This window comes from Mirounga leonina, unplaced genomic scaffold, assembly GCF_011800145.1.
Source record: "Mirounga leonina isolate KUSES-001 unplaced genomic scaffold, KU_Mleo_1.0 Mir_94, whole genome shotgun sequence".
Taxonomy (NCBI): domain Eukaryota; kingdom Metazoa; phylum Chordata; class Mammalia; order Carnivora; family Phocidae; genus Mirounga; species Mirounga leonina.
In genome coordinates, this window is record NW_023270855.1 from 42,910,878 (window position 1) to 42,927,219 (window position 16,342).

A 16,342-nucleotide genomic window follows, 5' to 3' on the forward strand; every position below is an offset into this window, starting at 1 on the left:
ATGTGGGACTCGATCCCAGGACCCTGGGATCATGACCTGAGCCGAAGGCAGACGCTTAACGACTGAGCCACCCAGGCGCCCCAAGAAACAAAATCTTAAAAAGAAAAAAAAAAAAAAAAGATTGCTGACACAGGTGAGCGATGCTCCAAGCCAGAGCAATGCTAGAGCCACGGCTCAGAAGTTGGAGACGACACGTCATGAAGACACAGCCAGCAGGAGGAGCCTCTAGGCAACTAGGGGAGAACAGAGAGGGGGCCCAGTCTGGAGGATCCTGAATATCAAGAACACGGCCTGCGGTCCTAGAAAAGTCAACCAGGAGTGGCGGTCAGCACCAAGAGGACATGCTTAAGCTTCTCTCTCTTACATCTCACAGATGCAGTGACGCAGTGACGGATTTCTGCAAGCAGCTTAGAATAATCAGAGATGCAGTTAAATCAGCAGCCTTTCCTTTAATCCTTCCGAAAACCAGTCCCCCGCTCCAGCGCTCTAGCCACCTACCACCCAGCCACCTACTGCCCGGCGGCTCTCCCCAGATGTCCTGCCCACTTAAAGGGACAGCCTATGGGCAGGGGAAATATGACAAGCTATCCCAAATATGAGTAGGAGCACCTTTTAAACCACCAAGAGTTGAGCAGCCCTGGTCTATTTCCTGCTCGCCTGGCAAGTCTCTCACCTCTGATTTTCTCTGTGGTGCAAACAGAAGTGACTTCAAGAACAAGCCAGAACTGGTCTCTCTAGCTCTGGCTATTAGCACCATGTCTCCTGTGAAAAGTCCAGGTGAAATTCTGTGTTCTCGGGCGCCTGGGTGGCTCAGTCGTTAAGCGTCTGCCTTCGGCTCAGGTCATGATCCCAGGGTCCTGGGATCGAGTCCCACATTGGGCTCCCTGCTCGGCGGGAAGCCTGCTTCTCCCTCTCCCACTCCCCCTGCTTGTGTTCCTGCTCTCGCTATCTCTCTCTCTGTCAAATAAATAAATAAAATCTTAAAAAAAAAAAAAAGAAATTCTGTGTTCTCTTCACGAACACCGGAAAATGCACCCTACCTTTCTTATGTTATGCCTCAAGCACCTGCTCTGATTTTTCACTCATAAACAAATAAATGAGTAATGACTGTCTAGCTTCATTCGTTCATTCACTTATTCAATTCAACAAGTATTCACTGAGCCACACAAGGAACTGTGCTGGGCCTGGGGGTCTACCTCTTCAACCTCATGTCCTTCCACTTTTCTCCCAGGTCACTTGGCTCCTATCACACCAGCTGCCTGATGCTTCCCAAAACACCAAGTATGCTCCTGCCTCAGGGTTCTGTGCTCACTATTCCCTCTACCTATAACACTTTCCCTCAGATATGCTCATGGGTCGTTCCCTCATTTCATTCAGATCTCTACTCAGAGAGGCTGGTTCTGGTCCCTCTAACAAAAATAACACTCTAAGTCTCCTTATCCTGCTTTATTTTTTTTCATGGCACTAATCATCACTGGACATTTTATCTGTATTTGTTTATTGTCTGCTACTCTATCCCCCACCACAACGGAAGCTCACGCTCAGAGGCGTTGCCTATCCTGCTCACAGCCGTGTGCCCAGCACGTGGAACAGTGCTTGGCACATGGAAGGTGCTGACCTATCTGCTGAGTACCCTGGGGGAATGACAATGAAATGGGAAGCCATTCAGAGCCGGAGAACTACAGGATCGGACCAGAGCCTGGGGAAAAACAGTCCGGTAGCTGCACGAGGACCACCCCCTAAAGTGTCTGTAAGAATTCTCTCAATACGCTACTTAAGAAATCCTGGGTTAGGGAAAAGATGAAGAGGATCTGAATTAGAACAGTGGTTTACTAAGGGCCTGTTATATAGACATGTCAATGAATAATTCAGTCACAGCCCCTGCTCTCATGGAGTTATGATACTCTAAATAATTATGTCATTGTCATTGTGATTAATGCCACAAAACACACAGAAAAGAGACAGGACGAGCCAAAGCCGATTCCAGAGTTTCAATCCTGACTACATGGATGGTGTGCCATCCATACACAAAGTGAAAAAAAGCAGCCATGGCTTAGGAGGGAAAGAGCCTTCATTTGAGACATAAATTAGCATGAGGATCAACAGGACAAATGAAATGCAGGTCTAGTATTTAGGAGCAAAATAAGCAAAACAAACATAGATTTGAAAGCCATTTGTAATTTATAGAGTATGTCAACAAACATTTGCTTGGAAGACATGTCAGCAGTGTTTTGCTGGTCCTCAGGATAGCTCTGTCAAGGTTATGGGACACTTAGACTTTACAAATCAGCACAGGAAAAATAAGCTTACGACATGTGTGCATCACTTAAATATGTATCTCTTAGAAATCGATTCCTTTTAAGTGACCATTGGAAGTGTGGCTACAGGGCTGAGCTGATGACATCTGGCTCTCAAGAGCTGAGGCAGCGCACTACAAAAGCGAGAGAACAGGGACGATTACTCCTTAGTATCCCATGTTTTTCATCAGTGGGTTTGGACACAGAACCAGCTTCTGTTTTTAGGGTCTCTGCAATCCGAGCACTATAAGCAATCTCACTTGCCCATCTTGAGATTAGCTCTTTAAAAAATTGTGGTAACATATACTTAACATAAATTTACCATTTTACCCATTTTCCAGCATATAGTTCAGCGGCATCAAGTACATTCACACTGTTGCGCAACCATCCCCACCATCTGTCTCCAGAACTTTTTCATCTTCACAAACTAAAACTCTGTCCCCATTAAACACTAACTCTCCATTCCCTCCTCCTCCCAGTCCCTGAGCAACCACCATTCTACTTCCTTTGTGTACTCTGGTTACTTTCTTTAAGTGGACTCATAGAGTGTCTGTCCCTTTATGACTGGCTTATTTCACTCAGCATAAAGTCTTTAAGGTTCATCCACGTTGTAGCAGATGTCAGAATTTCTTTCATTTTTTTTTTCAATCAAGTGGGCTCCACACCCAACGTGCGGTTCGAACTCATGATCCTGAGATCAAGGCCGGTGCCCCTCTACTGACTGAGCCAGTGAGGCACCCCGGATTTCATGTTTAAGGCTGCATAATATTCCAATGTATGCATTTCAACAAAATGGGAGTACATTTTGTTTATCCAGTCAACTGTCCGTAGTCGGTACAGCTTGGGTTACTTCTACCTTTTGGCTATGGTGAGTAATTCTGCTGTGAATAGATAAAATTCCTATTCTTGAGCTCATTTTTTGAAAAGCATTTTTGTATTCTGATCAGATATGCAGCATACTCTGCCCAGACATACTGGGCCATATGTGAACTCTCTACTTTGCCTGCCAGAAGCCCCAACTCTGGCCCTTACCTTCACGGCCCTGAACACAGCCGGTCAGGTCCACTGGAACACAGGAGCCAACACGGTCTCCTCTGGCCTGCCATTCTGCAAGCAGCTAAGCATCCTCAGCTTCAACTGAGACAGAAAGGGAGCATGGTGTCTTTAGTTAATGCTTTGGAAACAGTCTGCTTCAAGCTCCAGCAGAGCTACAAGACTTCTAAAGATGAGATGCAAAATTTAGCAGTAACTTCTCCTGTGTCAGTTATTCACAGTCACCAACCAGGATAGTCCCATGATCACCTGCAGTGAGCTGGAAAAAGACAGTTCTTCACTTCTGGTTCATCTGTACTCTTTAACGAGAGATGCTTCCAACTGCTAGATACTGTGCTGGAACGACAGAAGCGTATGCTGGGGCCATAAAGCAAGTGTAACCTACTTCAAAAGCCTTAAACTTGACAGAGGCCATATCACTATACAATAGGAGTCCGCCAGCCAGAGCCAACGGGTTTGGCCTACACCTGTTTTTGTGGATCAAGTTTTAATGGGACAAAGCCATACCGATTCATGTATGTGTTACGTACGGCTGCTCTGGTGCCACAACATCCGAGCTGAGCAGTTACAACTGAAACTGTACGACCCACAAATCCTACGGTATTTACTATCTGGCTCTTTACGGAAAATGCTTGCCAACTCCTGGTTCACACATCTTGGTTCATTCTCTTCTCCCCAGCTGGAAACGAGTGCTGATGTGGTCAGCTGTTCACGTGGAAGAGGCCTTCCTAAACTGTGGGGAAACTGGCTGGCTCTGTACCAAAGAGGCAACAGGAATGCCGACACTCGACAAATCAAAAGTAGGGCAGGAGATGCCAGGCTTGCAATGTAGAAGGGGCTAGGAACACACCTTTAGAAAAACGTGATCTCATTTTCCATCACCAGCCTCTAAGTTGAACCAGGTGTGGCCAAGGGGCAAACAATGGAGTCTCATGTACAAAACAATAAAGGAACCGCCTGCCGTGAGAAATATCCCCGAATACAGGCTTCTTATATTCACGCAGAAGCCTCAGGGTGAACCCCATGAATGCTGCCTGGGTGGCAACTGATTTTCCAGGATGCCTCCAACTCCCTTTCCCTACCCACACATCAGGCAGCAGCAAGCTCTCTCATCCTCTCATTGGTGTCCAAATGTAACAGCACGACCCACAACATAACTTGAGAAAGAAAGAGCAAAACTGACTTTTCGATGAATATGAATTCATATCCTAAGTGCTCCTGTCAAGGAGCACATTCTTCTTCTCGGTTCTAACTGTTCACTAAAAAGACGCAAGGCTGGAAATGAACACAAACGCCTGGGAAGAGTCAGTAGAAAACACCAGGGAATGAACACTATTCAGAAACACAAGTTTTCCAATGCGGTGCCATTTCAAAATCAAGAGAGTCCAGAATTCAATTGTGCAAAAGACTAGCCAATAAAGTCTGCATCTTTCTTCTCTCCTGAAATAGAGCAATGGTGTTGCATCTGGACATACGCATCGCTGTCCTCTATGCTCGAAAATGACACTGCAGATGGCTTGTGTTCCCTGCTCTGCTTCCTAACATCAGCAGGGCAGGTGAGTAATCGGACAGAGGATGCAAAAGCATTCCTTCCACCAACAAACAGCTATGCTGGATCCCAGATGATATAGCTTTGTGCCTTGGGCAATCCCTTAATATCTCTAAGCCTCAGGGTTTTTTAATCTTTAAAATGAATGGCTTTGATAGAGGACCACTATGGCTCCTTTTCACAGGAGTCTCCCAGCTCTATAATTATACCTGTGTAACTCACTACACCACACAGAACATAAAAATGGCATGCACCAGCAAGTCCGTACTTCACTTCCTGATATCCTTTTCCACACACTCTTTCGTCACCAAATCAGTGTGAGAGCAAATGAGGCAAGATTCTAGACTCAAATGTGTGGCTCTTGAAGCCAGTTTCAATGAGGATTGTCTACCCGGATTTAGTGGGTCACAAGGAAATATTCTAACACTGTGCCTTTTACCCATGGAAAAGACATTTCCTTCTGGAGGATAAGTTCTCAGATCTGGGTTCAAAATCTTAGCAGGGGCCTTGGGAAAATGCTAGAAGGCCGATGCCAGCAAATCGATGAAGTTCATTAGTGTTTGCATAACAGAGAGAGAGTAGGAAGCTCCTCTGCTAAGCTTATGGGTCAGTGAATAATATGCAGGTTTGGTGACCCCATTCTTCTCTCACAAATAAAGAAAAAGGAGAATGTGAGGTGAGGGGAGAATAGAAAAATGTTAAAGTGGTGGGTCTAGATCTTATAAATAACAAACTGTGGTGAACACTTATTGAATCTGGGGAGTCTGCCTAACTCGCTGGACCCCGTGAACCTGATAGATGCGGCCTGAGCACTGGGCAACTGGTAGCTCAGAGGAAAGGAGAGGAAACCGGCTAATGAGAAGAGGGGATGAGAACCACAAGGGATGCAAACCTCTCTGCCCAGACCAAGCCTGATGCTATAGGTTGCCAAGAAGTCTTGCACTGCTATCCTCCTAACCTTTAAGATAAAAATGATTTGTCATGTAGACGGACCATGGGCTTTTTCTGATAGGAAAAAGATACTCAGCTGGATTCATAACCCATGAACCAGAGACGGGCCTTAGGAATTGCTCTTAAGACTGAACACAAAATTTTGCATGTATGTTAAGTATGTGCATTTTTCTGGGGAGAGGGTTCATTTTCAGTTTTTAAAAAAAGGTTCAAGTCAACATAGACATAGAATGTGATTTTTACAATCCAGTATTATTACCCTTTCTGTTCTGCCTCTTCTTAATTATCCAACAGGTGCCCAAGGAATTTAAATTTCAAATATTTCCAAAAACAAAATTAAGTAAGGTTTAAGAGTTGGCAGTGAATTTTGAGAATGCGTCATACCTGCTAACGCTAACTTTCACACACTCCCTAAAGCTCGGGAAGACAGAAAAGATGATCTGTTGTTAAGGATGAGTACAACTGACCTGAAATAGATTAATTCACACGGTAGCAGCTGGAATCAGTTCCGTCACTCCCAGTGATAGAAGAGGCCACAGGAGAGCATGAAAGAACATTTGAGCAGGAGAACAGAGACCAGGAGTCCAGTCTCTAGTCCTAGCCCCACCTAACTCCATCTGTGACTTTGAACGAATCCCTTCCTCTGGGCTTGGGTTCTCATCTGTAAAATGCAGGTTACTGAAGCAGAGCAGTGGTCTGCAAACTCTTTTAAGACAATGAACATTATGTTTAGATAAAATCATCCAGAATTCATCAGAAGCTAAAACAAATTTAAAATGGCAGGTTGAACATACCCATTTATTTCTCCTCTCTCTAGAAACCCCATCGTTATTATTCATAAATATCTGCTGCGACTGAGCATTTACTACATGATTGTTTTAAGTGCATTAACTAATGGAATCCCTAACATTCTTATTAGGGAGGTGATGATGCCCATCTTACAGATGAAGGAACTGAGTCCCCAGCGTTTAAGGAACTCTTAAGCATTTAACTAAGTTTCCACAGCTAATAAGTGGCAGAACCAGGATTCCAACCCAGGCAGCCTGGCTTGAGTCTATGCTATACCACCTCTCAGACTGACAATTAAGGAACAGCAAAGCTCCCAAGGAAAAAGAAGCAGAAACAAAGAGAGCAGATCAAAAATATCACCAAACTTTGGAAGATGAGTAGTGACGGACTTCGATGGAGAACACTGAGTGCTGCACATGACAAGCCACTTCAGAGGCCCTTCCAAACCTCAACTGTTGGAGACTCAGGTTTCCTCTGAAGGTGTGAGCATAAGGGAGGCTGAAGTCAGGCAGTACTGGTCAGTACCCCAGCAGAAGACTGGAGGTTTATCATCTGGACAGGATGAACTAGAGACTCTAGACTTGGGCAACCAGGGAACCAACCACTGAAGACAAGGAAGTGGCACCATTCAGGGGATTAAATGAAAGTCTGCATACAGAAGCAAGAGCCCCAGTCCCCTCCCATCATAAGGTTCCTAGAATGATAACAACCAATCTTATTCCACTCAGGCAGATGCCTGAATGAAGGTCCATGGACTCTGAACATACCGCATTGAAAAGGGCAGGTCCATCACCCTACAGTTTTGGCTCTCAGAATGTGGCCCCAGGCCAGGAGTAGCATTACTGGGGAATTTGTCAGAAATGTAAATTCTCAGGCCCATGCCAGACGTACTGAATAAAAAATTCTGGAGTGAGGTCCATCAACCAGTGTGTGAACAGGCCACCAGGTGATTCTAATACTTGGTAAAGACTGAGAAGCACTGCCCTAGCCCACTAGTCAATAAATCCATCCCACACCAAAGAGCTTCCAACTGACTTTTCAGTACCTATTTATTTGGAAGACAGTCCGGAAACATCAGAAGTTTCAGGAAAGACTCTATCCTGAGAGAAAGAGAGAGAGAGAGACCAAAACAGATTTCACAGAGCAGCTCTAGTGAAGGGGGGTGAAATGAAGGACAGCCTGGTTTGTTTGGCCTCTCCCTGGCCCCCACCATCACACTGCCATGAGCTACTCCTCAGGCTGTACAGAAGAGTTAGAAAACCAATGAAGCAAACGCTCTCTAGGTCCTGTCCAGCTCTACCTGTCCCTTTATACCAGTCCTTATGTCCCAGATGCTTAAAACACAGCAATTTAGACAGACACTCTCAGTTGGAACTACCTCTGATAATTTTCTTGTCCCTTTGAATGAACAAAAAGCAGTGTAATGGGAAAAAAAATCATACAAGCATTGTTATGCTAAAGGGTTGTTATATTCTGTATTTGCATTAAATGCATAGGCAAAACACACTGCTTCAATCTATGTAGGAAATATCTGTAACCATCCCCCTCTATCATACCCTTTTTGCTTCTCTGTCTCACAAGCTTTCCCTGGCTCACCCTTACAGCCTAAATCTTAACCCCCAAATTCTCCCCTATTACTGCTTTTCACCAGTCTCTACTCACTCCAAGTGTTACTGCCACAACCAGATCATTCTTCTGCTTACAAACCTCTAGTAGCCGCAACATCTTCTACCATGTTATCACCATGGACAAAAATCTCTCATTTATATTTACTTCCTCTGCCTCCTTTAGTCCAGCTCATTTTTCTCAAACCCCTTGGTTCCCCGCTGAAGACCCTTTTCCTCTCAGGCCACCTCACTCCTCTCCTAGAAGACCAACCTCCTTCGGAGAATGAAAAACTTAAGCCAGGCATCATGCAAAGAATACTACAAATTTTCTCACTGAATCCTCACACTAATACTGAGAATTAGAAATCATCCCCGTTTTTAAATTTGGAAACCTGAAGCTTAGAGAGATTAAGAAACTTGCCCAAGGTTATCACTAGGATTTTAATCCAAATCCTTCCATCTCCACACACTTAAGCATTCTACTCTCCTGTCTCCAGAGGTCAGACTCAAATACGGGAAGAAGAAAAGTTTCCTTAATTCTGTAGAAAACAAGCAGGGCGAAAAGATCTCTGCATGTGTATATATATTTCATGTGGTCCTCCACAGATGCTGAGAGCCTTCCAGCCAAAGCCCAACAGGGAACACAATTCACAGCAGCACCTTCCCACGTGGAGGGCTCCAGAGGGCTCAGGATTTAGGCCAAGGAGCAGCACAGCATGCCTCTCCAGCAGGAATGGATGCAATGCACGGGAGGAAGCCTGGCTCTTGGGCCCAGGATGCCAGTAGGGAACAGGTGGTTAAGGAATCCCTCTCCTCCCCACGAAGACCCAATCCATCCTCCGAGACCTTTGTGGAGGTGGTGGTGGTGGTGCACCTTCCAGTGGGGGGCAGAGTAAATGCCCACCTCAAAAGATGTCCAGATCCGATTTTAAAAGCTCTTAAGAAACAAGGTAGTAATCTAACCATCAAGGGCAAGCAATGACTCCTAAGAAGAAGCCTGCGCCTTACGACGGCACAGCTAACTTCGAGGGGCACAAAGAAATGTCTACGGTGACAAGAGAGGGTGCTTCACTGGTGCCCATCGGAATGTAGAGGCGGCCACCGCCCCCTCCTCTCCAGAGGGGTTGCAAGTCCATTTTCTCCCGTCTGTGTGACAGAACAGGGAGGCGGGCACCCCAATGTCTCCCACCCCGAGGGCCTCAGCCGCGCTCCTCTCAGCCTGTCCTTCTAAGGGCTGAGAAGCTGTCCCTGTCCGTCTCCCCACTCAGCCCCAATTCCCCTCTCCCACTCCGCAACTCTCTCTCCCCTGCTCGGTCTCCCTCCAACCCCCTTGCCCCGCCGCTCTGCCCGCTAGACCTCTCTTCCCCTACCCCCCGCCCCTCTTTCCTCCCCACTCGGTTCCTTATCCCTCAGTCCCACGCTGCCCAGCCCTCGGTACCTTGAGCGTCACGTCGCACAGCTTGCCTTGCCGCCGGATCTCCTCCATGACGCCGTAGCCGCGACTAGGCAACTCGGACACGGAGAAGTGCACCAGGTCCTCCAGCTCCTCCGCGCCGTCCTCCACCATCTTCCCCGGCCACCGCGACTGCGCAGGCCTGGCCGGCCGGCTCGATATTAAACAGGGCGGGGCGAGGGCCCGCGCGGTCCGCCGCCCGGAGCGCGGGGCTGGAAGCAGACGGGCCTGCGCGGCTGCCGTAGTCTCAGGCTGCTCTGCGCCGGAAGCCCCGCTGCCCCGTTTCCTGTTGCGAGCTTAGCCTTCGTTCCCTCGCCGTCCCGACCGTGCTTTCGCGCGTGCAGCTGCCGCAGTCTTTCTAGATTAACCGGTCCCATCTCCCGTCTTCCCGATTCGGCCCTGGCCTTAATCGTTTCTCGACCCAGGCCGCGGACTTCATTTCCGCCACTACCCCGATACTTCCGGGATCTGCGGAAACGGCCCGTTGCCATGGCGGCTATGTACACAGTTCTGCAGCGGCGAGTGCGGGCTTGCAGTCGCTGCGCAGGCAGCGGAAGGCGGCGGGAGGGCCACTGCCTCCGGGGCGGTGAACAGGGGCCACGCTTCGCCCGGGTGAGGAGAAGCAAGGCTCGAGAGGGGCGGGCAGCGACTAGGATCCGAACACCGCTCCACCCGGGAGTCCCCCGGCTTAGCTCGCTGATCTGTGAAACCCGAGCGGAGGAGAGGGCGCCGCATCGTGGGGACCGTTTCCGGCTGGCTGCGACTTAGGGTCTTCGAATCTAACGTTCCCTGGCCGCACGAGGGCTCTGCGTCGCTGCCTAGGTTGAGAGGGCCCGAAGTGGGGAACCAGAGGTCTGGACAGTTTTCGAACTGGAGGGGGCTTCAGGATCGCCAGGTCGACCCGCTCGCTTTACAGATGAGGAAACCGCTCCAGAGAGGGACAGGAATGGTCCCAAGGCCAACTGCCTCCCACAATCCACAAAGGGGTCCGGTATGTTGGGTGAGGAAAGGGGAGAAAGCCAGTTCTGCCTGGAATCGAGGCCTGGTGCGTTTGGACCCTGTTGTTTTGGGGTTCATATGCTGCCGCCGCTCTGATAACTATGAGGGTTCCGTATGAGAGCTCCTGGTCTGGGCAGGAGCGCTGGAAGCTAGGGACTCGTCCCAGCAGACGCTCCCTCTCCTTTTATCCAGCCTTCAGGGGTGCTTGGTAGCAGTTCTTTTCATTTCCACCCTTAAAATAAATAAGGAAACCACGTGCCTTTCAGAGAGGTCTCCTGGTGACCACTCAGAGGTTCACTTATTTACACCAGAACTATCTAAGGGTGGTGCCCATGAGAAAGGAGCATTCCCCATATAGTAGTGACGCGGGAAAAAACACTGCTAAAAAAGGGGGCATGATGAGGGGCTGAATATGGCTTCTTGCAACTGGTGCCTGAAAACTAGGTGTCCTCCTGGAAGGGCTGTGGGCTCAGGGATTGGAGGTGGTGTGGGAGGGGAGTGACATATGCCCCTTGGGACTCTCTCAGTAGTGACGGAAGATGGACCCACATTTGGAGATTCAGCTGTCCTCTGACTTCCAGCCATGACCATCACTACCAACCACCATTTCTTGAGTTCCTGCTCTGTGCTGGGCACTGTTCTGGACACTGAGGGGGGATTCAAAAGAGATAAAGCACAGTTCAATCCCTCAAGCAACTTGTAATTTAATTTGGGAGCAGAAACCCACTCAAATGATGCAGCGTAAGAATGATAACAAGCATTATTTCAGTAAGTGCAAGATGGCATGGGGTCTCTCTAAATATCTGGGTGTTGAGTGCCTGCTGAATAGTGCCTTACAGGAGGAGTTAAGAGAGAAGGCTTGCGGGGGGCCTGGCTGGCTCAGTCCTTAGAGCATGCGACTCGATCTCGGGGTTGGAAGTTCAAGCCCCATGTTGGGTGTAGAGATTACTTAAAAAAATAAAATCTTAAATAAAAAAAAAAATAGAGAAGGCTTGCCTTAGGTGGGTGTAGGTCCTGGCATACTTGGAGCCGTGGATGTGAGTATGGGGCGGGCCTTGGGAAGATCGGGGGACTGCAGGCGCATGTGCATGTTGGCAAGTTGCAGGCCCCAGTCTGAGGGGAGGGCATGCTTGGGCTTTCCTATGCTGTTCTTGTGCTGGGTGGGTGGGGCTTCCAGGAAGGAGGCCTGAGCACCTGCCACCTGGGCTGGTTCCATTCAGAGGGCACCCAGGGCCGGAGGCTGGGCCCTCAGACTGGTGTGAGCAATGGTTCCCAGAGCTTTAGAGATTGAGGGTAAGTTTGCTTGTGTCAAAACACACCTTCCTCCACTCTCCACTCCCCACTAGCCTAGATCAAAGTGAACGTGAAGTTGAGATTTTTCTCTTCAGTTTCCTCAATTTGGGATCCATGTTAGAGCCATCTGTGGCTTTGTATCTCTCGAGCTCAATTTTGCAGACAAAAATTTTAGGACCGAAGTTGGATAAGCCATTACCCCTGATCACCTTTCAGATCCATTTTCTAAAAATTAAAAGGTCTGGATTGTCCCCTAGGGGCTGGGAAAAGACTTCCATGAAATAATTACTTGAGGAATGTAGCAAGTGGACACAGGTCTACAGTAGGCAAATATGAGAGTGACATGTTTGCTTATTTGATTTGACATCTGAAGGCCTTGTAACGGGTTAGAGTTCCATTTGTCGACATCATTGAAATTGTAAACGAAGGGCAGGGCCTATCTATTTATTTTGCTTCTGTAGCAATACTTAATGCCATTGATGACAGTTAATATAATTGTAATAGGAAATCATTGCAAGTTGTATTTAGAAATGTAGAGGGACATTAATATTTTCAAAATCTGTAATCTTTTTTATCAGGTAACATTCAATGAACCTCTCTTAGATAATACATGTAAAAGGTTAATATTCTTTATTCAATGTGCTTTTTAAAAAAAGTGAAATAATTAGGGGCACCTGGGTGATTCGGTTGGGCGTCTGCCTTCGGTTCGGGTCAGGATCTTGGGGTCCTGGGATCAAGCCCCACATCAGGCTCTCTGCTGGGTGGGGAGTCTGCTTCTCCCTCCCACTCTCCCTCAGTGCTCTCTCTCAAATAAATAAATGAAAGTCTTTAAAAAAAAAAGTGAAATAATTAGGGGCGCCTGGGTGGCTCAGTCGTTAAGCGTCTGCCTTCAGCTCGTGTAATTCAGAGAAGAAATCCCTGTCATGCATGACTTTTTCTTTACAGTAAAGGTCTTAACAATTAGTTTTTAAAGAATATTAAGCCTCGTATCAGCTTATTTGTTAGAGTTCTTCGCAATAGCTCAAGCAAGCTATTTTTTCCTTAACCACCATGCTGTTGCTATTTGCCAATTTGAATATGAAATTGAATCAGTTCCCTATGTGTCTCATGTTTCCCTAACTCCTCATAAATTGAACAGATTCCTTTGCTGGTTGTTTTTTGTGTTTTGTTTGTTTGTTTGTTTGTTTTGTTTTTCAGAAATACCCAGGGGATTTCTTTGGCTTCAACTCCTCTTTCCTCCCCCATGAAGGTACAGGTTATTTTAGTGGCAAATGCCTCGTTTCTTATTGAAATGGTTTAACCCTGAGAGGGAGGTGAGAAGAGAAGCATACCATGCAGCGCACATCCAGACCCTTGGGCCTTGTCTCTATTCCAAGTGTGTTTTGTACATTTGGAGCATGAACTCTATAAATGAGTTTTTAACATTCTTTATATGCATAGTTCCATAAAAGTGAAATTATCGAAATGTGAGAGCCCAGTGTTAGGAGTACACGACCATAGGCTACTTGTTGATATTGTTCCCATTATTTGAAAAAGAAGGAAAGAAAAAATATTAGATCAATATTAGGAAAACTTACATGTAAAGTTAGAAATGTTTCCTCTTTGAACAACTTAAAATTGTATCATGTTAATTTCCCTAAGAGTTTCGAACAATGAAGTTTAATATATTTTCATAGACTTTCATCTTGTTTTCTAGTATTACTTAATTAGGTTTAATGTAATTGATGATGATTAGAGATTGACTTTTCCTTAGCTTTTCTTAGAGCTCTTGACATTTTTTCTCAATATTTAATCCTTTGTCATCAGTATATAAGAGGCACCTGAAGAGCTAAGTTTTAAGTTCCCCTCAAAGCAATAAAAATAGCACAATCGGTGCCTGGGTGGCTCAGTTGGTTAAGCGACTGCCTTCGGCTCAGGTCATGGTCCTGGAGTCCCGGGATCAAGTCCCGCATCGGGCTCTCTGCTCGGCGGGGAGTCTGCTTCTCCCTCTCCCACTCCCCGTTTGTGTTCCCTCTCTCGCTGTGTCTTTCTCTGTCAAATAAATAAATAAAATCTTAAAAAAAAAAAAAGCACAATCATTCCTTCTGCTTAAAAACCCTCTTTGCTTCTCTATGTCAATGCTGGAACCCAAATTTTCTGTCTAATTAGTATTAAATATTTTTACATAGTCATTCTCAGGAGAGGGCCTCGTGTGATTTCGCCAATGAGACTGATTTCCAATGAAATAGGAGATTTATTAGTTATCATTTGGTTGTGTAATTCAATTTTTAAAAAAAAATTTAAAGATTTTATTTATTTGGGAGAGAGAGAGAGCATGCGAGTGGGGGGAGGAGCAGAGGGAAAGGGAAAGAATTCCAAGCAAACTCCTCGCCGAGGGTGGAGCCAGTTGTGGGGCTCGATCTCACAACCCTGAGATCATGACCTGAGCTGAAACCAAGAGTTGGACCCTTAACCAACTGAGCCACCCAGGTGCCCTTGATTTTTTTTTTTATAAAATACTTCAGTTAGGATCTAAGAGATTAATTAACTCTCCCCTCAATGCAACAGTCCCTTTGGTAGCATCTCTGCTAGCTAGCATCTTGAATTTGCTTGAGTTTGTTTGTTGGTGATGGTGGTGTTTTTTTTTTTAGCTACCCCAAACGTTTATTTTAACATTTTGTTACACATGGTAATTATTCATGATAGTATATATAAAGAAATACAAACTTAAGTGTGTCTACCTGAAAGAAAATATAGTTAGGTTTGAGAGAGGAAGAGGAGGTTGAGGACTGTCTACTTTTTCTCTCAATGGACTGCCAGAGAAGAAAGAACATTTGATTATGGGCTAGATTAAATATACTTCTAGGGAATCATTTTTCTGGTCTGTCAAATGGAGGTAGAGGAGGAGGTGCTGCATCTGAAGTAATGTATGTTAGTGAAGAAAAGAAAATTAGTTTCAATGCATTTCCTGAGTATTTTAGAGGAAAATATAATGAATGAGGCAAAGCATAAGTGGACTCCGTTACAGAACATTTTTAGGAAACATATCTAAGATTAGGCCCCTCAAGGGAGCATTCTTTTTGCCTTGTATCTGTCTCTTAGGGGGCCACTGGTGGAAAACGATGAGTCAGCCCCTGGACTTGTTGAGCTGTGTCCTGTGGGTAAAGCCCTGACATGCTAGGGGGTAAAAAGGAAGACTGGCTCTCAGTGGAATAGGAAAACACAGACTCTGTCACGCTGTTCTGATCTTCTTCATGAATGACACCTTCCCACTAATTGTCATCTGATGACGACTACTGAAAGCTGCACTATTTTCTTCTTTTTAGCTAGAATGGGCACTAGAAAAAAAGTTCATGCATTTGTCCGCGTCAAACCCACCGATGATTTTGCTCACGAAATGATCAAATACGGAGATGACAATAAAGTAAGTGCAACGTGCTTGCCCTCACCGGCCCGGTCCTCTCTGTCCCCACTCGCTACAGCGTGACCCTGTTTCTAAATAGCCTTTAAGGACCAAAATAGAATTGACGAAAGTTCAGATGGACTCCAGAGTCCAACAAGTCCAAACCCCTCCCCCTGAATCGCTTTCGATGAGGAAACTCTCAAAACTCCCATTTTTAATTTTTGGTTAATACATTTAACCTTCATCCTTGTATCGGATATAGAAAAGCTGACGTTTGTCCACACTCATAAAACTTTCTGGTGATCAGATCTGTTACATAATCTCCCCAGGGGTCCAGGTAGAATGTCTTAAGTTGATAACTGTTAAACTTACCAAACCAATGGGAAAAACTCTTATCGAGAGAACTGGAAAGGTTTATCCATCCCCATGCCTTTACCACTGTCCTCACAGTCTTTCTGAAGCCCATGACAGGCTTGGGACAGGTTGAGAGAGTCCTGTGTTTTCATTCAGCAAACAACTGTGAATCCACTGTGGGCAGCACTGAGACGTTCTTTAAGGGAAGAATTCAAGAGCAAACTCCCCAAGCTTTGCAAGTCTTGGCAGTCAGAAAAAAGCTCACACTGAGCATGGTTTCAACGAACATAGAAGCGCAGTGCGTTTAATGTGTGAATGCACCAAGCCTCTCTTGATCTTACTTCTTCTGCATGTGGCTGTGTCTTGGTTCCTGGATTAGGGCAGCCAGGATAAAATTCCAGTAAGAGGCTCTTTACATCAGAAGTCCCCATAATGAAGATTGGAATCTACCATTGACCTAATGCAACGGGTTCCTAACCCAGCTGCTGCCATAGTGTTTTGCTGTGGAGGGATCTAAAAATCTAACTTTTTTTTTTAGAAATCTGTTCATCTAAAAATATGCTGATTACAAGTGGGTAGGCACCCTTGATTTGCTGTAATACCAGTGAGGAACTA

General features: G+C 46.1%; 2 protein-coding genes across 6 annotated transcripts in view; one reads left to right on the forward strand and one right to left on the reverse strand.

Annotated features, from left to right (window-relative positions):
* KLHL18 (kelch like family member 18) overlaps positions 1-9,996 on the reverse strand; it is a 51,855-nt gene extending 41,859 nt beyond the window's left edge. Inside the window, exons 1-2 of one of the 4 annotated variants that reach the window (XM_034997280.1) lie at positions 9,685-9,818; positions 3,330-3,434 (exon numbers count right to left, since the gene is read on the reverse strand). Coding sequence is in view for 2 of the 4 variants with exons in the window: in XM_034997277.1 (XP_034853168.1) it covers positions 9,685-9,813 (129 nt within the window). In the remaining 2 variants the exon portion in view is untranslated. Of the gene's footprint in view, positions 1-3,329; positions 5,044-9,684 lie in introns of those variants that run through there. The other 3 variants (XM_034997277.1, XM_034997279.1, XM_034997278.1) reach the window with 3 other exon arrangements.
* A 301-nt stretch (positions 9,997-10,297) lies between these two features.
* Positions 10,298-16,342, forward strand: part of KIF9 (kinesin family member 9) — a 48,897-nt gene continuing 42,852 nt past the window's right edge. Inside the window, exons 1-4 of one of the 2 annotated variants that reach the window (XM_034997274.1) lie at positions 10,298-10,690; positions 11,226-11,466; positions 13,189-13,240; positions 15,297-15,394. In XM_034997274.1, coding sequence (XP_034853165.1) covers positions 11,446-11,466; positions 13,189-13,240; positions 15,297-15,394 — 171 coding nt within the window. In that variant the 5' untranslated portion in view covers positions 10,298-10,690; positions 11,226-11,445. Of the gene's footprint in view, positions 11,467-13,188; positions 13,241-15,296; positions 15,395-16,342 lie in introns of both variants that reach the window. The other variant, XM_034997275.1, reaches the window with a different exon arrangement.